The sequence below is a fragment of the Channa argus genome, chromosome 17 (assembly GCF_033026475.1).
Source record: "Channa argus isolate prfri chromosome 17, Channa argus male v1.0, whole genome shotgun sequence".
In the NCBI taxonomy this organism is placed as follows: domain Eukaryota; kingdom Metazoa; phylum Chordata; class Actinopteri; order Anabantiformes; family Channidae; genus Channa; species Channa argus.
In genome coordinates, this window is record NC_090213.1 from 205,000 (window position 1) to 230,424 (window position 25,425).

At 42.0% G+C, this 25,425-nt stretch overlaps 2 protein-coding genes across 4 annotated transcripts; one reads left to right on the forward strand and one right to left on the reverse strand.

The window, feature by feature from the left end:
• Positions 1–1,752: 1,752 nt before the first annotated feature.
• LOC137102104 (creatine kinase B-type) lies at positions 1,753–8,253 on the forward strand. Of its 2 annotated transcripts, none has more exons than XM_067481265.1 (8): positions 1,753–1,910; positions 3,245–3,457; positions 4,120–4,274; positions 4,800–4,932; positions 6,123–6,294; positions 6,660–6,783; positions 6,869–7,058; positions 7,830–8,253. In XM_067481265.1, exons 2-8 carry the CDS (start codon positions 3,265–3,267, stop codon positions 8,006–8,008), a joined length of 1,146 nt encoding a protein of 381 aa, XP_067337366.1. In that variant the 5' UTR covers positions 1,753–1,910; positions 3,245–3,264; the 3' UTR covers positions 8,009–8,253. The 2 variants fall into 2 exon arrangements, with proteins under 2 accessions (XP_067337366.1, XP_067337367.1); XM_067481266.1 differs by having other exon boundaries at positions 1,779–1,910; positions 3,235–3,457.
• Positions 8,254–9,243: 990 nt separating this feature from the next.
• LOC137102085 (MAP/microtubule affinity-regulating kinase 3-like) lies at positions 9,244–22,599 on the reverse strand. 2 transcript variants are annotated; one of them, XM_067481218.1, is made up of 19 exons: positions 22,041–22,599; positions 19,875–20,063; positions 19,742–19,795; positions 17,865–17,913; positions 17,679–17,744; positions 17,437–17,507; positions 17,160–17,216; positions 16,932–17,066; positions 16,750–16,851; positions 16,481–16,600; positions 15,449–15,548; positions 14,634–14,746; positions 14,407–14,557; positions 14,123–14,322; positions 13,425–13,522; positions 12,192–12,464; positions 11,877–11,921; positions 10,967–11,352; positions 9,244–9,706 (listed from the first exon to the last, which is right to left on the reverse strand). In XM_067481218.1, exons 1-18 carry the CDS (start codon positions 22,089–22,091, stop codon positions 10,983–10,985), a joined length of 2,244 nt encoding a protein of 747 aa, XP_067337319.1. In that variant the 5' UTR covers positions 22,092–22,599; the 3' UTR covers positions 9,244–9,706; positions 10,967–10,982. The 2 variants fall into 2 exon arrangements, with proteins under 2 accessions (XP_067337319.1, XP_067337320.1); XM_067481219.1 differs by lacking the exon at positions 11,877–11,921.
• Positions 22,600–25,425: the final 2,826 nt, after the last annotated feature.

Consider the following 25,425-nt stretch of genomic DNA (forward strand, 5'->3'; position numbering starts at 1 on the left):
GACCTCCTGTTTGAACTGTAAAGGTTATAATAAATGTGCTCTGACAGACCTCTGTGAGACCCCGCCCTCCTCCCCATGACCCTCCTGCAGCAACTGACAGGCACAGTGGGCAACTGTTACCATGGAGATGTGGATCACTGTGCCCCTCGTCCTGCAACATGGGGAAACAAAAACTACAACGAACTGCAGAGATTTGGAGTCTGGATCCATCTCCCAACAAAGACCTCTGTGTTTCAGTTATGAATTAATTTCACATGCTAATGAGCAGGACGAGGGGGCAAAGACTGGCAGATTGTTTCTAATCCTGTGTTCATGGCATGGTGTTTGTCCTGAGGACAGAGTTAGAGGGACATTTCATTCACTAGTGACCACACATCACATTTTTTTCTGAAACATCTGATCAGTGGATTTATTAAACATCAAAAAACTCAATAAAATTCAGTAGATTGTCAATGTCCTAAAAAGAGTCTGTAGAGTTCATTTGATCTATACATATTCAGAAAGACCAGAGGCCAATTGATCGGCGATAAATTTCAGATTAATTTAAAGGTAGATCATTTAAAATCTGAGTAGAATCTGATAAATATTTTTTTTTATCTAGTTGGACTGTAGTAGATCATCTTGGACTCTAAAGACTGGAGTAGATCTGTCCCATTTTTGCAGACTGTAGTTGCTCTCTTATGTTACTATTTAATGAACCTAGTGGATCCCATTAGACCCCTATGTGTCTGTATCCAGCAGATCTTTGGATCTCTTTAGAACTAAAGTTACACAATGGATCTTTGCTTTCTGTATAAACAAAAACTGGACAGAAGTAAAGCGACAGTAGGCAGCGCTGTGGATGTAGGTGATGAATAATAAGGCTCATCAGCTGTGTTTGAGTTTAGATTCAGAAGCTTTCTGTGTCATTAACATAAGAAAAGGCCACTGATGGTGTGTGTGTGTGTGTGTGGGGGGGGGGGGGGGGGGGGGGGGGGGGGGGGCTTTATTCTGATTCTTTATTCTGAGCTTTATTCTAGACGTTCATCAGTGTCCACATCTCCTTAGTCCATTTCAGATCAGGTGCTGCTGTTTCTATCTGGTTCTTTCTGTGTGATGGAGTTTTAGTATTTGTGGCTGCCGAGACAGAGGTTTTCAGCTGGTCCTGAGCCAACACACTGATTTCTACATGGTGGTCCCTGAGGGCCTGGAGATCACAGTCGCAGCTGGTTTTTGCTGTGGATTCTCTGAATGTGATTAGTGATTTTATAAACTGTAGTTGAAGAAACCCACTAATTCTTGACAAACTTTAACACACAGTGATGGACCTGCTCCATCGCCCTTTTGATTCACAGTCATAACATTGAGCCCTTAATAAATAAATAACCTTAACATTTCTACTTCACCTTCTCCTATATGTTGACTCCATGAAATTCAAAATAAACATGTTTTTTAACATTTGATATGTTGTAAACTATTTACAGTTGATAATCAATTTAATTTTGTCGTTCTTCACTTTTACACAGTGTCCCAAACTGTTCTGGATATAGTTGTAATTTAAAATTGTCAATCAACAAATTGATTAATCAATCAACCTGGTTGGTTCAAGGGGAACAGTTTTACCCTTCGGGTCCCCAGGAGGTGAATCCGGCCCTGACAGAGATTTTCGTCTCTGTAGGAGGTACCAACCTGAGACCTTCATCGTCCTCATCCTCCTCAGGGTTTTGCTCAGCGGCTCTGCGGGGAGAACGAGAGTCGTCACATGGTTCCCCCGGGGCTCCCTGACCAATAGAATGAATGGACCGTAAATAGGAGCCAATGGGGAGCAGGGGGCGGTTATAAAGGCTGAGAGCCGCTTTAATCCGCTGCAGTAGCGGCCAAAGAATAGTCCGATCTGCTTCAGACCATATCACTGCACAGTGAACCGACAGGTAGGACACCCTTAACCAACCCTTAAATTGACCAATCACAGCAGATGCTGTGATGGTGGCTACATCAGTTATCAGTTTGTGATCAGAGGGAGACCCGCGCGCTGCGGCAGTCGGGAGCTCGAGGGGGGGTTAAGGAACAAAGGAGCGGGCTGAGGGCAGAGATGCAGACTGAGGTTGGGGGGTGTTACTGGTTGTCTACCAGCGGTGGGTCCGTGTCGGTCTATCTGCACCCGGCGAACTTGCAGTCCGTCCTGTCTGGAGGTGTTGCGCAGTCACCGACAGAAACCAGCGCTTCTCTACTCAATCATCATTAGTCTGATGATGCACGAACGGTTTCTTGTCAGCCGAACCTTCTGGGCCCGTTCGGTGCTTTAGTGCGCAGGTTCCAACAAAGGGCCCCATAAATAATTCCACCTTAATTCAAGCCATGCGTGAAAAGCCCTTAATCTGAGGGGCACTGCGGGTTTTCCTCGCTCTGCTGCCTCAGATTAAACCCCTTCATGTCACCGTGGGACCGTCTGTCGGGTTTTTGCCCGTTTGAACAGTTTGATAGGAATCGAGCTCGGGTTTGATCTAAAGAAAATTAAAATTTATTCGGACCCGGTTAAAGGGTCCAAACGAAGGAGCAGAACCCGGTTCTGTTCGTCAGAACGCGTCCTGTGTGGCAGGTTCAGGTGCTGAAGGTGACCCGGGCGTCTGAAGGGTTAATCCGTTCTGTGGTTGCGTCACTGCGCCGGCCTGTGTCCCTCAGGCGTGTCCCGATCCGAACCGGGCCTGTTGTGCCGTTAAGTGCCGTTTTTCTTTGTGCCATAGAAGATGAAAGTTACAGTAACCGAGTAGTTTTACTGCATTACAGTATTTCCCGCTTTTTCCTAGTGCACAGATTTATCCAGTGATCATCTTCAGAGAATTATGTCAATTTAACCTCACAAACATGAAACATCAGGAATAACGCTAAAATAGTACAGTAAAAGTATTTTAAATACCTGAGGTACATTTTCAGGACCTTTGTCTACAATAGAGTATTTTAACTTTACTACTGATTATGATGATGACTATTATTGATATTTGAAGATTCAAAGTGAAATGTAACAGCAGCCGATTATTAAAACCATGTGACATCCCCTGCCAATTCCAGGGAACAAACTCCTGGTTTTGAGGTTTCCTGATAGAGGAAAGTAAAATGTACTACAAGTGAAGTTTATGCTGAGAACAACAGATTAAGTGGACCCTTCAGGTTTTTCCTGAGTCACCATCAGACACTGACAAGAATTCAAAGCTATATCCACCTGCTGCTTGTCTCTGTTCTTTCCTGATCACTAAGCTGTTCCCAGGTCACCATTCGGCCTCCACCATGCCCTTCGGAAACACCCACAACAAGATGAAGATGAACTACTCTGCGGAGCAAGAGTTCCCCGACCTCAGCCAGCACAACAACCACATGGCAAAGGTGCTCACACTGGAAATGTACGCCAGCCTGCGGGACAAGGAGACACCCAGCGGCTTTACCCTGGATGACATCATCCAGACTGGGGTCGACAACCCAGGTGAGTGATCCAAGAGGAGGATACAGCCCTGAGACCAGGTGTAAAAGCTCTTTTCTAATTTATAACACAAGCTGCAGAAAATGGACTTGAACTGAGTCAAAATGACTGTACTACAGAACTAGACCATGACGTCCTTTATTGTCTCTGCTAGAGTTGGGTTGCAGCTGTTGCATGAAAAGTCCTGAATTCATAAATGCACTCAAGGTCACAATTCTGAGACCAGGTTACAGGTGAGTCCACTATACACCACTGTCCAACACCCAGAACCTGTAACTCTATCCAGATCAGGTATCGTCTTCCCAGACTGGAAACAATGTACCCAGATATGATAGCATTTCTCATAAAACAGGTGACTCTGCCCCACCAGGTAACCTGTAACTATAGCTGAAGTGAATCTCTTTTCCCAAACCAGGTAACACCCTCTACAATACCAGGCAACTCTGACCAGGCATCTCCTCCTTACATGGGGTTTTCCTCTTTACACAGAGATATTCTTTAATCAGACAAAATCAATTTCTGCTCCTTAAATCCCCACAGGAAGAGAGGAAGGGAGCATTTGATGCCGTTCTTCTGTAGCATTTGTCAGTGCAAACACCTCAGCAGGTAAAAACGCAGTCTGACCACTGGGCCCTGCTGGAAATGACGGGACACTGTCTCTGCAGGTCACCCCTTCATCATGACAGTGGGTTGTGTTGCCGGAGATGAGGAGACGTATGACGTGTTTAAAGACCTGATGGACCCAGTGATCGAAGACCGCCACGGAGGATACAAACCAACAGACAAGCATAAGACGGACCTGAATCCTGAAAACCTGCAGGTAAACCCAGATTCTTCCTTGTTAGGTTCAGTGTTACAGCTATTTATTTATTTTTTAGTCTTTTCAGATTATCCCCCTCAGTTCAGGGTTGCATTAGAAGATCATTTGTTCGCATGTTCATACGGCAGTTTTTACAATGGATGCCATTCTTGATGCAACCCTCCCTAATTTCTACCAAGTTTGGGACTGGCACTGCACGGCGGTTTCAGTGTCTTGCCCTGGGACACATTCAGGAATAAATAAATAAAATCATAAATCAGACTTGGTGGCAACCAGGATTTTGTTAACCCTTTATCAGATGTATCTGGGTCACATACATGTAGATTAGTGCGATCAGTTTTTGTGGTGAGAGGAGGCTCTCGACACACTTCCTGTTTCAAATCAGTCAGCGAAAAGCAGTTCCCTCCTGGTTTTTCTTACATTTGCTTACATCCACTTAACAGTTTTGGCTTTGGTTTTGTTCTGATGAGGAGGCTGTCCCTGGTTCTGAATTTTCCACCTGTCTCCTTATCTTATGTGTTTCAGGGTGGAGATGATCTGGATCCAAATTACGTCCTGAGCTCTAGGGTTCGGACAGGACGCAGCATCCGTGGCTTCTGCCTGCCGCCACACTGTAGCCGTGGAGAACGCCGTGCCATCGAAAATCTTGCCATTGAAAGTACGACATCACTTGCTCCTCTTCCTGCTGAATCACTGGGGCAGAGGAGGAACAAACTCTTCATCAGCCTTTTTTGTAATCTTTTTACTGACTGCAGCTGAAAACGAGCAGTCTTTATTTAGACGTTTTCCCATCTTGCCTCAGTGAGCATGTCAGTGAACGCAGCAGCAGATAAAACTGTTACATAACAGAGCTGTGTTGTCCTGCTGAGACTAATAAGGCTGAAAACTCAGTCCATCTAAAACTACCTCTTTAATATTTAAATGAGACTCAACTGAACCGGCCTGAACTGGACTGAACTAGACCGGTCGAGACCAGCAGACCAGGGTCACTGCTGCCCCCTATTGGCGGAAAACGTCTATTAATCATTCATCAAATAAAACATTTTTTTTTTAAAAACTACTTCAGTATTCACTGAGACAAATTTAAACTTTTCAAGAAAACTTTAAAAAAAAAATTTGGGGGGCATTAAAATTAGGAAATTTTGGTTTGTAGAGGAATTTCGCTGAATTCAGAGCAGATATACATAGTCCCCTACTATAGAACTTGACTTGTCGGAGTACATGAATTCCCATAATCCCTGAAGTAGTGAGAACTAAAATAACCATTATTATTATTTAGAAATGAGATTCTGTGTTAATGTGAGGAAAAGAAACAATGCTGTAAAACGAAGCAGATGTAAATCAATTGGCTATATTCTGTACAGCACTTTTGTAACTTATTGGTACACAAAATCCTTTACAATGGTTCTCATTCAATGGTTTACACTCACACAGTGATGGGCAAGAAGCTCACTGAGAGTCAATAAGTTGAAGGAACCAGGGATTGAACCAATAACCCCGGTATTCGTGGATGACTGCGCCACTTCCAGGGCCACATTACAAAAGGAAGTGTTGCTGAAATTAAGATACAAAGATGTGGCTGTATATCTGCTTTTAATGTGAAAATACTAGATGCATATTTAAGTATGTACTTTTTTGGAGGAGCAGTAACATAAAAATTTAAAATCCAATTTTGTCTTTTCACCTTTAAAACTGGTGAAGTTCTAACTGAATCTGTAATATCAACATTTTGTCAGTTCACCCTCCAAGCAGGAAATTTATCCCTCTGACTTGACAGTCCTGAAATTTTTCCGTCTGTCTGACCTTTAACCTCTGGGCAGTTGACCTATGACCTCCTGTGTGCTCTAGGTCTGGACTCCCTAGATGGAGACTTGAAGGGAAAGTACTACGCACTGAAGAACATGACTGAGGAAGAGCAGCAGCAGCTGATTGACGACCACTTCCTTTTCGACAAGCCAGTCTCCCCGTTGCTACTAGCGTCTGGCATGGCCCGCGACTGGCCCGACGGCCGCGGTATCTGGTCAGTTACACCTTACGACCTCTGATACGTCTCTAATGTCAGCTGTTTGTCACCTTAGGTCTAAAGCATTTAAAGGTTACATTTAAAATTTGTGGCATAAAGAAATTCATTTACACAAAGAAAAACTGAAATATTAGGTAAAAAAAAAATTGTAAAGACATAGAAAAAAGGAAGATGTCATAACTAATAGAATGAATACATAGCAAAAAAATAAATAAAACTGTACATATAAACTCCTGACTCAGGATAATAGGCAAAACTTTGGATCACTTGCTGTAAAAGTTTTTATTCCAAGTCTTAACACTTGGTCCGGACCTGATGGGAATGGAATCTCTGATTAATGCTTCTGTCCACTTGACTCGCAGGCACAATGACAATAAGACCTTCCTGGTGTGGGTGAATGAGGAGGATCACCTGCGTGTCATCAGCATGCAGAAAGGAGGCGACATGAAGGAGGTCTTCACCCGCTTCTGCACTGGACTCACCAAGGTGAACACCTGCCACTTCCTGTTCAGGATTTCTGCAGTAGGTCACACCTGAAACTGTCTTACCTGTCCTCCCCTGTGTCTGCCAGATTGAGGCCTTGTTTAAGGAGAGAGATCATGAGTTTATGTGGAACGAACACCTGGGATACATCCTCACCTGCCCATCTAACCTGGGGACGGGACTGAGAGCTGGAGTCCATGTCAAACTGCCAAACCTCAGCAAGCATGAAAAGTTTGGAGAGGTCCTGAAGAGGCTGAGGCTGCAGAAGAGAGGCACAGGTACAAACTTCAGCCCTCAGAAACGGGCGTTAACATTTGTTACAGCAGGAAACTCTGACACTCCTGCTGAAGATAAATGCTATGGTACTGTCAGAACCAAATGCACAGCTCATCCAGTTCACAGGGACGCTGAACAGGACATTGTGCAGATATCCACAGCCCTTTTAGTGTGTAGACTTTACTACAGGAACTCTGGGTAATCTGAGTAAAGTTTTTCTTTTTTGGAATAAACATCCAGTGTTGGTTCATTTAGAACCCAATGAGTGAAAGGCGGTGTTAAGCAAAGTAGAAAAAAACTTCGTGGGTTCAGGTTAAACATCATTAAATATGGCCTGTTAGTGTTACTTTGAAGGATAATCCAGCCTGGAGCCTTCAAATCTTTTTATTAATAATCGAGTGATTAATTGAGTAAGGATAAGTTCTGTGAACACTTGCAGTCTTTATGTCCAGATCATTAAAGTATAGACTCTGAAGGTACTGAGGCTGCAGTTCTGTCTGTTCACAATCAAGAACACTTAAAACATCCTGAGAGGTAGGTCAATCCCACGCCCACTCTCAAACACTGGAGAGCCAGAGTTTAATCTGAATTCTGAAGGGGAAGGGGGGTCGAAACTGGCAGGACTGCAGCACGGGGAGAGGTAGGCTGGGGTTTTTTTACAACAGAAATTCTTAACATTGACTTTGGGTCTGGCACCAACTGAGGGGTTGTGGTTCATTCAGCTCAGAACAGAAACCTGAAGTATCAATTTAAAAGTTTTCTGTCTGTCACAGGTGGTGTGGACACAGCAGCGGTAGGTGGAGTGTTTGACATTTCAAACGCAGACCGATTGGGGTTCTCTGAAGTAGAGCTGGTCCAGATGGTGGTGGATGGAGTCAACCTGCTGGTGGAGATGGAGAAACGTCTGGAGGCCGGAGAGAGCATCGACGACCTGATACCAGAGCAGAAGTAAACTGTTTTGCTGTAACCTCTAAAAGACCCCTCCCATTCCCCTTACTGTCCTCTCTTCACTACCTTCCCCCACCCTCACTGTATTCAGAAACCATCCTGAAGCTGCAGGATGTTTAGAGCCACTCAGTTAGACTTCAGTCTTCCAACATGTGAAGGATTTTATTTTTTTTTAATTTCCTGTCTCCACCTGTTGGACCCTTCTAACACCTGATATAATCAATAAAGTCTCTGTGGCCCCAAACTGAAGTGTGCTGCTTATCTCTTGTCTTTATTCAGTACATAGCTCTCATACAAATACAGGGCCTCATGTTTTCTGGTGCTGTAAACTCTTAAGCAGGTCCAACCCCATGGTAACAGACAATGATAGGCTTACTTTATTCAGGTTCACTGTAATTATCTGTTCGTCTGTCACATGAACAAGCTCACGTGTCAATTAATAGTTAAATGTCTGGAGAGTCAGATGAGGAGTGAACTGTGCAGTTAACAGAAATGTACAGTTAGTCCAGATTCATTTGTCTTGGGACCAGTGAAGCTAGATAATCTCAGAACTGGACTAATGCATCACAAAGCCAGGTCTGACTAAACCTGAATCTAAAGAAACTGAGTCCTACGGGCTGCAGGTGGTGCAACATGATCTGATGTTTCAGTGCAAAGACTCCTCCTGGTGGCGATATACAGTGAAGAAGGTGGATGTTCCTGCCTACTCACATCTACACTGCAATAAAATTCAGTGATGTGGATAAATTGAGTGTTAAAATGGATTAATCAGAATTACTCATTACCTTCTGGTCTTTTGATGTGACTGTGTCTCCAATCAAAAAACTTCACTGTAAGACTCCAATGGAGACTCTACTGCAGGTAAATTAAAATGACAAATTCCTTTACATCAATTGTTATTCCATGAATGGCCAACATGTACTGATTAAGTTTTAATTTACTCTGTGGAGAACTGGTAGGTAGAAACAGAAATTGTACCAATCTCAGTTGCATGGTCGACTTGGTCCACTACCTTTAAACAGTGTACAGAACAAATCTGAGATAGATTGTGTTATGTTATGAACTGACCTGTTAATCCGAGTATGAACAACAGGGCCCTGATCTTAGGATAACAAGCTGTTACGGGACATGTCAGTTTGACCATTTACACAATTTAAATATGCAGAAAATAAAGGTTCAGACCTGAGTGGTTTAGTCATAGTAACTCCACACTTAAAGACTCCAGACATGCGGCTGCGCTGTGTTCAAGGTGTTTAATGAGACACAGAAAGGAAAAGAGGTGAACCTGAGGTTCTGTCAAGAAATGATCAGCTGATAATCAGCTGACTGCTCACATGTACAAAAGAGGAAACGAACAAAAACAAGCAGAGTCTCGTTCAGACAAACTATTTACATTCACAAACACTGACTCAGACCTGACTGACCCTGCCTGCCACTTCTGCCCCCCCTCCACCCACCCAACGGTCTTCACAAGGGTAGAGCCAAAATACCTGTAGGTCTGTCTCGGTAAAGGTTTTTTAAAAGTAAAATGTAAATGTACATCAGAGCAGAACATTTCCTGTGTATTCTCTTAGCAAGTCCCATGATCCTTTGCATCAGTCAGCCATGTTTGTTCATCAGAAGTGCAACGTGGAGGACGAGCCCCCGCTATTTCGGGACCGGGAAAGGAAATCCCATACAGACAGACACACAGCCAGCCAGCCTGGGGAGGGAGGGAGGGAGGGAGGGGGAGAGAGAGAGAGAGAGAGAGAGAGAGAGAGATAGAGATAGAGATAGAGATAGAGATAGAGATAGAGATAGAGATAGAGATATATATATATATATATATATATATATATATATATATATATATATATATATATTTCGGTGTCCAAATGGATCAATAACCAACAATCAGTAAATGAATTAACACCAAATGGGCCATGTTTCATCAGTGTCAACAGGTATTACACAACAAAAGGTGGGTTAGAGAAGCAAATTTTGATCCATTTAGCTTTAAAACCAACCAACATCATGATCAAGTTATGTTCATAAAACATAGTGTATGAGCCAACCAAGGGGGTTAGTTTAGTTACTTGTTTTATGTAATGTTTGCTGTGTGTGTGATGTAATTGTTTATATAATGTGTCTATGTACTGATGATGTCTTTAGTGACATCATATGGCTTTGATAGTTTGCCTTTGATGATTGCCTTTGTGGATTACCTTTAAGTTTGTTGACCAGTGGTCAAGGAAACAATGCAATGCTAAGGGTTTGTTAAGGAGAGATTCAGTTTTAGCTCAGCTACTGAAGGGTGTAAACGTGACACAGTAACTGGAGCATAGGAACTCTGACTACAAGAAAGGTGTGGACTGCAACAAGGTGGAAGAAAAGGGTTCTGTGTGTAGCTGTAGAGGCACACGGTTTCTTACCGAGTTTTACGAGTCCTGCAAGTCCCGTGAGTTCAGACATACTTTGGGAAACTTGTTTGATGTAACAGCTAGTGAGCGTGCTTGTGAGATCACCGTGCTTAAAGTTGTATGTACAATTGATCTGTCATTGGCTAAGTTGAGAAGCAAGTACAATAAATGTTCAATGTTTGTCTAACAACAATCTCTGGAGTGAAGTATAATCTGAAGAGTCAGGAGCGTTAGATTCGAGTAAGATCACCTCTACACATAGATTTGGATATCAGGATAACAAAAAGGAGAAGCTGAAAACAAGAAAAGAGTGAAGGGACTTCTCTCAGTTGATTTATTTATAAATTGATCGGAATTGAAAAAAGTAACTGCAACTAATTTGAAAAGCAGCTGATCCCTTCCCACAAACAAATTTGAAAATTTGTGATTCTGTTTTCTATCGCAGTAACTGAACTTTGGTCCTTTAAAAAAAACAAAACAAAAAAACAAAACAAGAAAAAGTGCATGTTAGAATCTGCAGAGTGTGGACATGAAAACCACCCATCTGTCTGTGCTCACCTTACCTGTCTTTTTCTGGATCTACAATTTGAGCTCATTAGCAATTTTGGAGGCAATGTTCTTGAAGGCGATTGAAGTTCCGGAGATCCGTTTGAACCGGACTCCATTGAGTGACAGCCGGGGCAGTTTGCACACCTCCATCTCCCACTGGACAAGACTGTCAGCGTGTCCATCTCCGTGAACGCAGAGCAGCAGAAAACGCTCTCGCTGCTCATAGTCGCAGTTGTTGGCATCGAGAACCTTCCTGATCTCCCTCATCATGTCTAGGGGCTCCATGGATGATGTGGTCTTCATGCTCCAGGTGAACCTTAGAGAACGGGGCTTCGAGTCCTTTAGCTGAGGAGTAGCAGGAGAACCGGGTTCTTCCTTTTGGTCAGATGACACATTGCGACTGGCAGGGGGGGAACGGGGAGGAGGAGGTCAGAGTGTGGGAAATATGGGTCAGCATGATGGGTTACAGTTACAAAGTAAATATATGTTTCTTCCAAGTTCACCTTTACTTGTATTAAACCTGTACTGATTGATGTTTTTGTTCATTTGTCGGAAGAAATCTTGAACCTGACTGACTTGACACGTTGGACTTCCAACAGTTCCAGAACAAAATGACATATAAAAAGTGGTGCCAATCTGATGAGTCTGAATCTCCTACAGCGACTAAATTCGATTAGTGATTCACTATTTCACCACTGGGTCTTGGTGTCAATCTGCTGTTGGCTGAGCAGATTTAGGATATCTCTGGAAACCAGATATTCTGCTGAAAATTATGCTATGTAAGCTTTGTCCCATGTTCAGATTAAAAACATTTTATTCTGACCTGTCTGTGATCCATCAGCTACAAAACTGGATCAATCTTTAAACAAGTCACAAACATGATTTAATCTGGAAAATGATCTGTCTGTCCCCTTGTTGACTCACCTGGACCCTTCAGATCTCCCATTCCTGTCAACTTCTGAACCACCTCTGACAGCAAAGCCACAAGGAAATAAATAGGGAAGAGAGGGAGGAAGGAAGGAGAATTTAAGTTTAGGTGTTAATGAGCAGGTGGAATATTGAGAATTAAAGAAATACATGAGACAAACAGAAGAAGAGACCAAAGCAAGATGATGGTTTGAGAATCAGTAAAGCTCAGGGGGGACATAAAACTGTTTGACTAAATCCATTCACCTTTCTGACTGCTCTCAGTCTGACTCACTGATAAGAAATCTCCGCTGATGCCTTGCATTAGCATACCTGCGTGTGAGTTTGGAGGTGAGCTTTGAGAACAGATTGGTGGACCCTCTGGCTCGTGACTGGGCAAGTGGTGAGGTGTCATGCGAGAGGCTGGGGGAAGCTGGCGGCCCGTTGTAGGTGGCGGTGCGTCTCTCTCTGAGCTGTCCCCCGTGGAAGGTGCTGCGACTTGCCGTACCCCGGGGGAAACGCATTCGGTCAGGGGGAGTTGCTCCACTGCTGACGCTGTGGGTGGATGTTCCACCCCCTGATCTCTGAGTAGGGGTGGTTGTTAAGCTGAGGGGTAATCAATGAATTAATGAATAACATTAATACATTAGCCATGGAGTCTAATTCCTTCACAATTACTTCTGTGCTTGAAGTGTTTTTGGTCCTGGACTGATGTGTCAACATGAATTACATATGACAGCAAATATTTACAGAAATTATATGTGGCTTCCATATTTTGTTTTTTTTTTTGGTTTCTGTTTTCATCATTATTGTCGGAGCCAGTTTTATAGTAAAGATAATTTATTATCGTGCGTTGCAGAGTTGTGTTTTACTTGCTAAGAATAGGGTCTTCAACATCATGGTAGATGCTAATGATCTAACTGGTGCCAATAATATCTGTAACCAGCTCTGGTCTCTGAAAAGTAGGACTGTGCCTTAAAATGTTTCTTTTTTGTACAGCAGGAAAATATATTTTAGTAAATAGTTAAAACAAAGAAAATGGACTAAAAGTTTCTATTGAAGGATGAATCAGCTACAAGCGTCGACTATATGTTCAAGTGTGCGATGAAAAAACAGACAGACTGACAGTAACAATCATCATGTTTCATGTAATGTCACTATCTTCACCGTGTTACAACAACCTAGTTAAATATAACCATGATTTAAATATAGACATGATGAAATGAGAAGTTTGTCTTTCCTGTCTGTGGACAAAATATGAGTGAAGTCTACAGTCATTTTAGGAACTGAAGTGATGAAGGACAAACAGGTTCTCCTCAGACTGCCCTCCCAGTTTACATCCATGAAGATTTGTGAATAGCACTCAAGCTTTGGAAATAGAACAGGAAACTCATCTGTTCCTGTCACATCAACACAAAGTGCTGAGTCACCTTTTAACTGATTGCTTTTTAAGCGGCTGATCTTGGCAGAATACAGAACCCTGTCCAATACAGAACCCTGACTCTCCTGATGGTTGTTCTGGGATGTCCTGACACCATCCGGGAGTGCAGCCCTGCAGACTTGTACCTGTTCTCTTTCCCATTCTGCACCACAGGCTGTCGATCCACAGAGCTCCTCTCACTGCAAACATACGTGTTTCGCCGTGTCATGTTGGACAATCCTCCCTGAGACAGTTCAACACAGCAAGAATCAGAAACAGCTCCAATCTCTACAGATCTCATCTGAGTTTACACTTGAATCTGATGACTTGTGTTATCAGGTAACAAACACAACACTGTGTGAAAAGTTATGTTTAAATCTGTGACGAGTGTAGCAGAAGCTTTTATATTATGTATTTTTGTACCCAAGTGTTATACACAAATGTTGGCCCAGATGCCCATGTCAGGTTACATCTGAACTGTTGTCGTTTAATGCTGGCATATACTGCCAGTTTTAACCAACTATTCAAGGTTTATGTCTACTTTTGTTTGAATCATTCTTCAAAGTTTCTGATGGGTTTAGTGAATCATTCTTTAAAGTTTCTGATTCAATTGTCAATGTCATATAATCTTAAAAAAAAAAATAAAAAAAAAATAATAATGAATATTTCAAATTATTTAAATTGAAGAGTAAACAAACATTTTACTATGGTGGAGCTAAAGTGACTCCACAGATAAAGTATTGGACATTCATCTCATATGATGTTGTTAATGTAAACATTCTTGTTTTGGTCTAAGACATGGTATACAACTCCAGCTTCCTGTTTTACATCTGTCTGAACTCACAGTAGGAGGGGCCGATGCCTTCCTGCGGTCAGGGATGTTGGCCACGTTAGGATTGTTGGCGTTACCTAGCAGTGGACTCCCCCCCTCTACAGGACTGCACTTCTTGTTGGGACCCCCTGCTTCCTGCTGGAGCTCCCCCTCTGGAGAAGTTGCAGTGTGACTCCTCCTGGGCTGAGGAGCAGCCGAGGATGTGGGAGACACTGAGGAAAATTCAGAGGATGTGTTATATAAGAAAATTCAACTGTGGGGGATTCTTGATTACAATCCTGGCCTTGGTCTGATACCTTGGTCGCTGTACCTCCTCTGTTTTGAAGAAGAGGAAGAAGAGGAGGAGCGCTGGGGGATGAGGTGAGCAGGAGACTGGCTGCTGCTGCTGGACGGCAGAGGTTTGAGCAAGGAGATGCCACCAGATGATGATGTGTCCATCACATCCACCTGAAGCAAAAACACATCATTTACCCCGGCCACTCAGCTAACGTGATGTTTACACGTTATCACAGTAACCTCTTACCTCAGTGGCCTTTCGTCCAAGCAGCAGGTAGGTGGCAGTGATGTCATCATACTTCATCTTGCCGAGCGAACTGTTGATCTCCTCTCTGGAGTAACCCATCCCCACCATCACATCTGCAGAAAACAAAGCCACAGGGACAGTGAGACAGATGACTGGAGACAGTAGTGGCAATGGCAGTTAAAGAAATAGTTTTCCTTCTTCTTAGTGTCTTCAAATGTTTCCAGCAAAACACAACTACAATGTAAGAAACGACAAAAACATCCTTTTTACTAAAGTAGATCTTACTGCACAGAGTCTGATGATAGTGAGAAACAGGTTAGTTAGGCTGTTTCACATGTTAAGAGAGTTTTCAGTTAGATCTCAGATTAACAAATTGTCAAGCAAATCTCTTAAATGACCTAGCCTGTGCCCTGTAGTCTCTCCCCTTTCTGTCTCTTCTGTCTAATGCACCTACATAGTTATACATTGGTGTTTTCAGCATAATTGAAAGCAGCCTCTCAATTTCCACAGCTAGAGCAGGTTCCCTTCACCTATCCACTAATGTTTATATACATTTTTAGCTAAATAGCAACCTTTGGCTAGCATTCTAGTGGTTAGTCTAAGGACAACAATTCAATGGTTCCTTAGTAACTGTGAAAAAAAAATAAAAAAAAAGGAAAAGCAGCAAGAAGTGTGTTCTGTCTGATGAGGACCTTTCAACATAAACAAAAAAAACAGAGCAACGTGCCTCATGTTTTCTAAACTTAAAGCGTGTTTAGGCCCTAAAGTGCTTCCTATTATTCACATAATATATGTAAACTGTTATGAGTCTGTACCAATCCTCTTCTGGTCTCCAATGTCCAGCTCTGGCTCCACAAAGGGTTTCAGCTCATCGTTGTCAAATCCAGCATTGATCCAGCGATCCTTCATGACTTGCTGAAGAGGAAACATTGAGGTTATTAGCGAGTGAGCTTAAAGAGGCACTGAACACTAAGATTCTAACATACCTTTAAATCTAAAATCTTAATGGGTGGAGCTGTGCAATCTGCAGTCGTGAATTGGGGAGTGAGGGATGGGGCTTAAGAGACAGACACCGACAGCCCAGACACAGATATACATACAGGATGGGATGGGTCAGGTCATGGTAGAAAGCTACGGTTGATAATTTACCAATTAGAGTTAAAGAAATTGTCCACTATTGATAATTTCAAAATCTACTCAACACCAAATATAAGCTTTAACTTCCCTGACAATTATGATTTATTTATTTCTCCTTTATTGAATTAGGACGGTGCATATTGAGCAACATATCAGCAGTGAGAATCAATGTAAATATGCCAGAATTAGCACAATAGCTGAATTTCATGCATAGTCCTAAGGCAGGTAGGTACAGTCATACCAAACATTTAAAGATGTAGACATATTATACTGAAACATTAATATCAGCTTCACTAAACAGCAACCCTAACCCTCCAAAGTTGTCCCCATAATTAGATCTATTTAGTCAGAATTTAGGGGGACTAGATGATTCCATGGAACCAACCATTCAAATACAAAACCGGGAGAGTGTTCAGAGTGAATCATGACGTCCAAAACAGAAAGACCAGGACCTGAAAATAAAAACAACAAAAAAAACTACTCTACTCTATGAGCTACTCTCAATTCAAACTAAAAACAGACACTTCACCTGCTGCTCCACGATGTTTGATCTTGATAATAGAGTCCGTAAACTGCTGCTATGACCTTTATGACCATTACCCAGAGATACAGACACCATAACATGTGACATGCATACTCTACCCTCACTTATGTGTCTATATGGAACTGACAGATGAAGAATTGATCATATGTTGACAATGTGCCCTGACCTCCAGAGTTCCTCGTTTTCCTGGATTCAGCACCAGGAATCGTTTCAGGAGGTTCTCGCAGTCAGTTGACATGTAGAATGGGATACGGTATTTCCCGCGCAGAACCCGCTCCCTGAGCTCCTACACACACACACACACACACAAAAATAACTAACTGGATAGTTGGATTGTTTCTTTAAATCTCTGTACGGATTAACAGGAGATCAGAGGCTTTAGGAATGCTCCCTGAGGGGCCTTATATAATGATCCTTTCTCTGTGAGTAACTGACCTTGAGGTTCTGTCCATCAAACGGCAGAGAGCCACTGACCAAAGTGTAGAGGATGACCCCCAGACTCCACACGTCCACTTCTGGACCATCGTACTTCTTACCCTGAAACATACAGTATCAAACATGGGTACTATAACCAGGACTGGATGGATGAAAACACGAATGTGTGAACGTATGAGTACCTGGAAGAGCTCAGGAGCAGCATATGGAGGAGAACCACAGAAGGTGTCCAGTTTCCCGCCGACTGTGAACTCGTTACTGAAGCCGAAATCTGCGATTTTAATGTTCATGTCAGCATCGAGGAGGAGGTTCTCCGCCTGCAGGGACAGGGTCACCAGCAGCTTATCAGGTTTATTCATTAAGTGTTTAATGTCAGCTGGGAAATCTCAGTATAGCATTTACTGTTTTACCTTCAGGTCACGGTGAACAATGTGCTTCTGATGGCAGTACTGAACTGCAGACACTATCTGTAGAGACGGACAGAGATACAGAAAACAGACAGGTAACACAGATACACAGTTCTTCTATGCCTGGCTCAGAGGCACTCAGGTAAATTACCTGATACAGAGAGAGAAGACCAAAATCCATCTGCGTCACTACTGTATTATGGGATGCTGCCATTACCATAGTAACAGTGAGGTGTGTGTGTGTTTGTGTGTGTGTGTGTGTGTGTGTCGAGTGTATTACCTGTCTAAATTTAGCTCTGGCCTCCTTTTCTTTCATCCTCCCATGAGCTACGAGGTAGTCAAACACTTCACCTGCAGAACACACACACGTTTGTTTTTATTATCCTGTGAGTGTGTAAATAATTCTTGGGCCCCATCGTATAACCACACCCACACACACAGTCTAACTTCAGACTGTCCTGTTCGGATTTGGAACTGGTTCCAGTCTAGTCGAAAATTTTTATATTCCAAAGTGTGACTGACCTCCACTGGCGTACTCCATCACCAGGTACAGGGTCTTCTCTGTCTCTATCACCTCAAACAGCTTTACTGCACATATAAAGAGAAACAAGAGTCAACAAATACACAATACATCGAGACAAAGATTCGGAGATAAAAAGGCAGGATGCTGAGACAAAACAGGTGAGGGGAGGATGAGGAGTTACTCACCAATATTTGGGTGATTTAAGATCTTCATGATTCTGACCTCTCTGAAAAGCTGAGAAACAAACAGATAAATTAGGACTCTTGCTTCATTTGATCACAGACACATTATTTCTACAACAGAAGAACCAGATGTTTGTCTGAGGTCAAATCAACTTCACAGTCAGTCGGAACCAAACCTCCATCTGCTCCAGGATCAGACATGAACATTTCAACTCTTTCCGGCAGCAGAAGTGTAACCTTCCACAAGAGCAGCTAATTTAGTTCTCACTGAGTCTGTCTTATTTCTGTATCATAGTCTGGATACAAACAGGATAATAACAGATTTCAGCAAATAGTAAGAACTGCAGTGAACATCACTGGTGCTCCCCCTTCCACTCTACAGGACCTGTACACAACCACAGCCAGGAAATGGGCAAAGACAACCACCACTAACCCATCTCATACTGGACACAACCTCTTGCAGCTTCTCCCCTCTGACAGGAACTACATAGTCTGCCAGACCACAACTGTTTCTTTCCTTAGGCCATCACACTCATCAGCACTCAAACTCCTATAAATGCTGCATGAGAGTTACCAGTAATCACTAGCTTACTCCCTGCATGTGTTATCAGTCAATTAAGCCAATTCTTCTACTCATACTGTACGTCAACATGTTACAACATGACTCTAAGTCCAGCTGGACTAATTGCACCTCAGACATCAGTTCCACCTTACTACAGTACTCTCAGTAATATTTACTAGTAACTATAATTATTGTTAAATTTATGTGTTAATCACCCTAATGTTGAAGGTGGTCAAGGTCACCAGTTTAAGTACTATGTTTTGTTTGATGAATCTGCATCATAACTGCAGTCGTTTGATAAATGTAGTAGAGTAAAAGTATCAGAACAGGCAGATACTCAAGTAAAAAACTGTTGTATGATACAGACAAATCACTGTTGCTTTCTGACCTTTCAAAGTCTCAAGCATTAATCAGACTTCAGTCTGGTTTGTTTGTGTGACGGGTTCTGATATCAGGGTCGAAAACTGATACAAACCAATAAGCTTGTGTTTGTTTTTTTACATACAGAAAACACTATGATCAGAACTGTAAATTGTGTTATCACTAATTGATAAGGACATTTGTTAGTGCAGCTTCTGAATGATCTCATTATCTTTATGTGTGATTAGACGATATCAGCACAAATGCTGAAACTTTACACCCTGAACTGTAACAAACTGCAGATGTGGCCTTTTAAAGGTCTCATGTAATATTCCTGATCAATCCTAAAACGAGATCTTGGCTCATACTTCTTATCAGATGATTCTGTAAGATATCACCCTACACAGTCTTTCTAACAGAGGTTAAAGAGGTCTGAATCCTGACGCGTCAGCCAGTGGAAAACAAACCTGATCAATAAGCAGCTGATCAGTCTGTGGCAGGACGGATTGATCCATGTTTACTGCTGCAAACACACTCAGCTATGTCTCACTGATCACACAATCTGACAAAAAATACATCAGGCATGAGACAAATGCATTTAATTTTCAGACTCAACTTCCTGTCTCCCACTATCACAATATTATGCTGGAAACATATTTCCAACATCTAAACAATGGCTGCAGGTGGATTTACAGTAACAAGCTTTGATGAGTTGACAGTCACCTAAATGTGAGTTTAAGTAGAGAAAACTCTAGCAAATCTGAGCATTCTACAAAGATGTCAGTGATACTGCTTTAGTTTATAAATTAACTTATTGTTTATAAAACCTAAACTGTAGTATTATTTACAGGACAATATCACAGATCATTGGATCTGACTGTTCCGACTCAGTTTTACTGCAGCAGTTCACCAGATCCTCAGAACTGTCTTAATTTGATTTGATCAAGACTTGGCTCACCTTCTGCAGACTGGTGGGGTTCAATTGGGTCTTGTCAATGATTTTGATAGCCACCTGTCAGAAGACACAAAGAAGATAGACTGGTAAACACAGGTGAAGCACGAGAGTAGCACAGCCTGTTTGAGCGTCTCACCTCTCTTCCTGTCAGAATGTGTCGAGCCAGTTTAACTTTAGCGAAGTTCCCCTTTCCGATGGTTTTAAGCATTCGGTAGTTCCCCACGTGCGGAGACTCCTCTCCACCGGAGGTTGAGGAGGCTTTACAGCGAGCAGAGCGGACAGAGCGGGATGCCACCTCACTGCGCCCTTCATCCGCTGAGGTATGCTGTGAAAAACATTACAGACAAACAGGTCAGGTCTAATTCTATTTAATTCACTTTGATGTGTGGATCCATCAAACCTTCTGCCGCTCATTTACCAATATAGTTGTTACCATAGTGATTATCTTTACTGATGCATTATATTATGACTTTTAATATTATTAGGACTAAACTATTAATTCGTTTCTAATCCATGCTGCAGTTTCAACAAGATCTCACTGTGTAAAAATACACTTTCCAGAACACTATTAACAACATAATCATGGTGTATTTCAGACCATGTTCTCCTGAAAAGAAGTGTCTTAACATACACAATAGTGTCTGAACTAACAACATTTTGAGCATTATAAGGTGTAAATGTTAAGTCCTGTATCCAGTAACAACAGGGAAACAAATGTTTCAAAATTAAATCAATTCCACATTTGAAAACAATAGTAGAGGTGATGTTAACACAATAGTACACATGCTGATGTCCTAACTTGGCATCAAATTCAAAATGTGCAGAAAATAAATAAGTATATTAAATTAAATAAGTAATAATCATATTAATTTTTACAGTAAATGTGTCTTTGTTCTATATACAATAAATACAGGTTTTAAATTATTTCTACATCACTACATTCTCTTTAAGTTAAACCTTAAACAGTGTCTTAACTTTTTGGAGACAACAAGTATTTTTCCTCCATTACCATGAATATTCCAAAACCAAAAAGATGGTCCAAAAATGAAAACTGCAAAAATGCTATTTTCAAACTATAAGGGAGCAAAGCCTGGTTTATCAACCCATCTGTGCAATCTAAAACTAGCCCATGTTGCATATTTCCAGGCTTTTGAGACAAACCCATCAGAATTCTCAGAAAACATGACAGAGCAGTAATTTCTGTTTGTGTAAACACTTCCTCTATTAAAAGTCAAAGTTCACCTTGAAATAAAAAAAAACCATTAAGGGTCCTAACTTGTCATTATAAGACAAAGGAGCTTAATGCAATGCTTCATGCATCATATTGTGGTTACCCTAAGCTGCACACAGCTGTGTACAACAACACGACCCCTAAAGACACACAGGTAGATGAGCTGAGCCTGTACTGAAGCTTGAAATAACTCCAATGCAGCTGAGATGAAGTGGGTCAGATCAGATACTCACTGCAGAGAGTCGATGTCTGATGATGCTGAAACTTTTCATCTTGATGTTACAGAGACCAGAGCACAGCTCGGTCTGCAGACACAGACGTTCACTCTTTACCACTTATCTGTATTGATCCACTGCCCGGAGTGGAACGTGACACATAACAGCCACTGCATCCCAGCCTCTGATATGCTGCAATGTGATTGGGGCTGTGCAGCTGCCAATTATTGAGTAGGAGGTGGTGTCAGACAGGTAGATACACCTGAAGGCTCCTAAAGCTGGGCCAAAACCACCTGAAAACTCCTGAACACTCTCTGACAGCTTACCAGCAGCACTGATATTAACAGAAACACTAAAATTACCTAAAATTTTCTCTCTGGACAGATTTACAGTTATAACAACAAGCAAACAAAAAACTCCTCAGTCCCCTTATTCCTAAATCAACCACAACCGTTGAAAGAGATACTTAAACTTTCAAAGATCCACCTGGACCTGGATAAAGATCTTCTTAACAAAATCAGACAAAAACAGTGAAACCTGCATCAGACTTAAAAACTAATGCCAAATCAACGAGCGGAACACGTTGCCCTGTGGTGACCCCTGAAGGGACAAGCCAAAATAAGACACCACCAAGGATAAAACTGTCTTGCAGTGATCTGTAAGCATTTAAAATACTTGGAATACAACTGGAACCCCCATTGGTTAGTTAATGAAAAAACTGGTATCAACCTTTCTTTAGAGTTATTTACCTGATTGTAGGGAACTTTCTTTTGTAATTACCAAAGTAGGTGATCGAACTTCATTAGAACCGTGATAAACAATCCAACTAAACTGCAAACTTTTAAGTGATACTCACATTTTCAGCGTCCCGCTCATTAACAGTGGGCAGGGGGGTCCTAGTGGACATGTTACCCGGGTCAGTGCGACGGAGGCTCGGTCATGAAGCCGCTTGTCCGCCCCGGAACACCTGTCTAAAGTTAGCGGGCTGTCAGGAAACTACGTTGACTTCAAGTCGAGTTTATCGCCACAGGTTTTCACCTGGCATCCCTGGCACCAGTCCTGACTACAGGACCAGAGCGTTATCTGGCCAGGCTCTGCTCAGTTCGGCCTATTTTGCGGGAAATTGTAAACCGACATCAATCCAAACTAAACCGGAGCAACAGTTCCTCTTTGCTGGCTAAGTTACCAAGCTAACTTAGCTCGCTAGCAGCCCGGTAGGACCGGGTGTACGTGTTTCTTGTACCACAGCAAATCTAGGTCTGCCCGATCGTCTCAGGAACGAGTCTTTTCTGTGAGACAGGCCCGGTTCGGCCAATTAAGCCGCGGGTTCCGGTCTGTTCAGCTTTTCCTCATCCTCTCCTGGAGAAACTCAGCTAGCCCCTCCACTAGCCATAGTCAAGATGGAGGATTAACCAAGCCCAGCGCGCTCACAGGAAGTGACGTTATTAGGGGCGTGAGACGTGATTGGCTTATAAGGGCGAGCGGTGGCGTTTGTTGTTGCTAGGGTGACTGGAGAGACTGAGTCAACAAGCCTTTTTGAAACTTCGAATAATAAAACAGAACTTTGATTTAAAACCAATAACTATAAAACATACGCTTTTCCTGTTTTTTGTAGTCTTTTTATTGTAATGTTTGTATTAAAAATTTCTTGTATTAAAATGTTTTTCTCAAACACCCAAAGGGTCCATAATAAGACAGTATTTTCTTTGTAAAATTCTCGCGGTGGAGGCTGGAATAGTTTTAGAAATTAACTCTCTCTGTGTTTCAGTACGGAAGCCCAGAAAGACCATGGATGCTAAAAAGTAACGGCAAATCAAGGTGCGGAACACGCTCCTCTGTGGCCACCCCTGAAGGGACTAGCCAAAATCCGCTGATCTTTGATCTCGGGATAACGGGAAATTTATTTCATTTTTTTAAAAAACTTGTTTCCTCGTGATAACGAGATATTTTGTCAAAATCCAAATTGCTGTCTCAGCTTCTGTAGATCTCAACTAACGCCTTTTTCTTCAAAGTTTGTGCATTAAAAATAAGATTCTGCATTGGTTCAACAGTAAATGTAGGCAGATTTTTTGCATGATTATGTTAATATTTTATAATAGTGGTTAAATAATAAGATAACTTAAAAAATAATAACATGAGTGTTGGTTGTTGGACCTGTTGGACTTCGGTGCTAGTCGTGCGTTGGACACCATGTTCGAGAATAGGCTTGTTCCTCTAGTATTGAGTTCACAGCGTCCATGAATTTCAGATTTTGACTCTAAAACCCATTGATCCCCAGTCCATTTTAAACCCGGCTCAGAGAAGGTGCTGCTTTTTCTGGATTCTATTTATATCAGGTTCTTTTTTTCACCCACAGAGGTTTTTAGAGGTGTTCATGATCCGTTTCCGCTTGTCCCGCAAAAGTTCAGGATCGCCACACAGAATCATTAATCTGCAGGTTGATGTGGCATAGTTTTTATGCTGGATGCCCTTTCTGATGCAACCCTCCCCATTTATACCTGGTTTGGGAGTAGAACTGTGCGGCTGGGGATGCGGATGGGCTGCTGGGGGTTCAGTGACTGGCCCAGGGACACTTCGACATGTGGTCGGGTAGAACGGGGTGCGAACCTCCGACCCTATGGCCATTCTTCTTGAAGACTGTTTTTTCTTTGCTGTTCTCTGGGCCTTTGTTAGCTGTTTTTGAATCTTCAGCAGCTTTCATGGACATTTATATCTTTTATTTTCACCGGAACTGGACTGTAGATGTTTCAAATCATCTGTTATCTTTGTGTCTATATCATAGCTATTTCACATTCAGTCCATCTTAACTGATCCAACGCTTGCCTTAAACATTTGATGAGGAATCCCTGCATTACTTGTTTGCAAAAAGAGTAAAGAAACAATGGACCTGGTATTTCTGGATCCACTGATCCTCCTGGGACATCTTAGCACACAGTTTTTTGATCAGAGTCCAGAGTAGAACCAGCAAGGAGCAGCACTGTAACACACACAGTCCCATTTCCATTTCTTCAGTGGGCATTACACAAACCATACCTAAACCTAATTTGCTCATTGACTGTCATCAAATTCTCTCAGGCCAAACTGACAATGCTGCTAAAAATGTATTTGAGTAAAAACTACAAATGCTGTATTTAGGTGCAGTACTCGAGCAGTTATATTTAGTTACTTTCCATGACTTGAAAACCAACAGAATCAAATCTTTTATTTCCACAGTGACTGAACTACAGATAATTTAATTTTGTTGATTGAATAAAAACCATTTACCATTCATGAGGGCGTCTCAGTTTGCTGGAAATTGTTTTGAAAACAGTTATTTTAAAAATAAAAATTTTATTACTTCAATAACCAGAAATAAACCAGATAAATGTTTCTGTTTGTGAGTCCTTTTGTTAACTGATTTTTAGAACATGATCTATTCTTCAGCTGATCACTGAGAAGGTTTGGCATCAAAAACAAAGTTCCAGGGTTCTTGCATTGTTTCCAGCATCATTAATAGCAGGACTAGCAGAGGGAAGCAAATGTAGCACACTTGACAAAACACGCAGACAGGATCTGGTGGTTTCTCTCTCTTTACTGCAAAATTACAGACAAACAGTACACTGTTGTTAACATCGTTCTGTCTGGTGTCTCGTCTCAGCGCTATATATCAGTGTGTCGGCGCTGCCTGTAAACTCCCGACCTGAGCATATTTAACACATACTCGTAACAATTGTTTGTTTGTTTGTAAATGTTTGGCACCAATAATGAAACAGCACTACTACAACTTCAGTCCTTACACCTGACATCTTTACAGTTACATGTGATGCAGTTTAGATGTTTCTCAATCAAATGTATCGTACAGGGTCCTAATCCTAATGGCCGAGTTAGCTTAACTGCTACCTTCTCATTGCTAACATCTAACTCGTGCCAACACACTCTGAATGGGAGCAAACGGCCAACTTTCCCACTTTAATCATAACCCTCTGCTTTATATGAAACTTTAATCCTCTATTCCATATCTCGTCAGCTTACCTGCAAAATTACAGACAAACAGTACACTGTTGTTAACATCGTTCTGTCTGGTGTCTCGTCTCAGCGCTATATGACAGTGTGTCGGCGCTGCCTGTAAACTCCCGACAGAAACGCTCGCTAAAGGGTATCTCCCTCTTGTGGCGAACATCGGTAACAACACTTATAAAAGCTCACTATGTTGTCTGTGTGCAGAAGACTGAAGTGCAGATGTCTCAAAATAAGGTAAACTA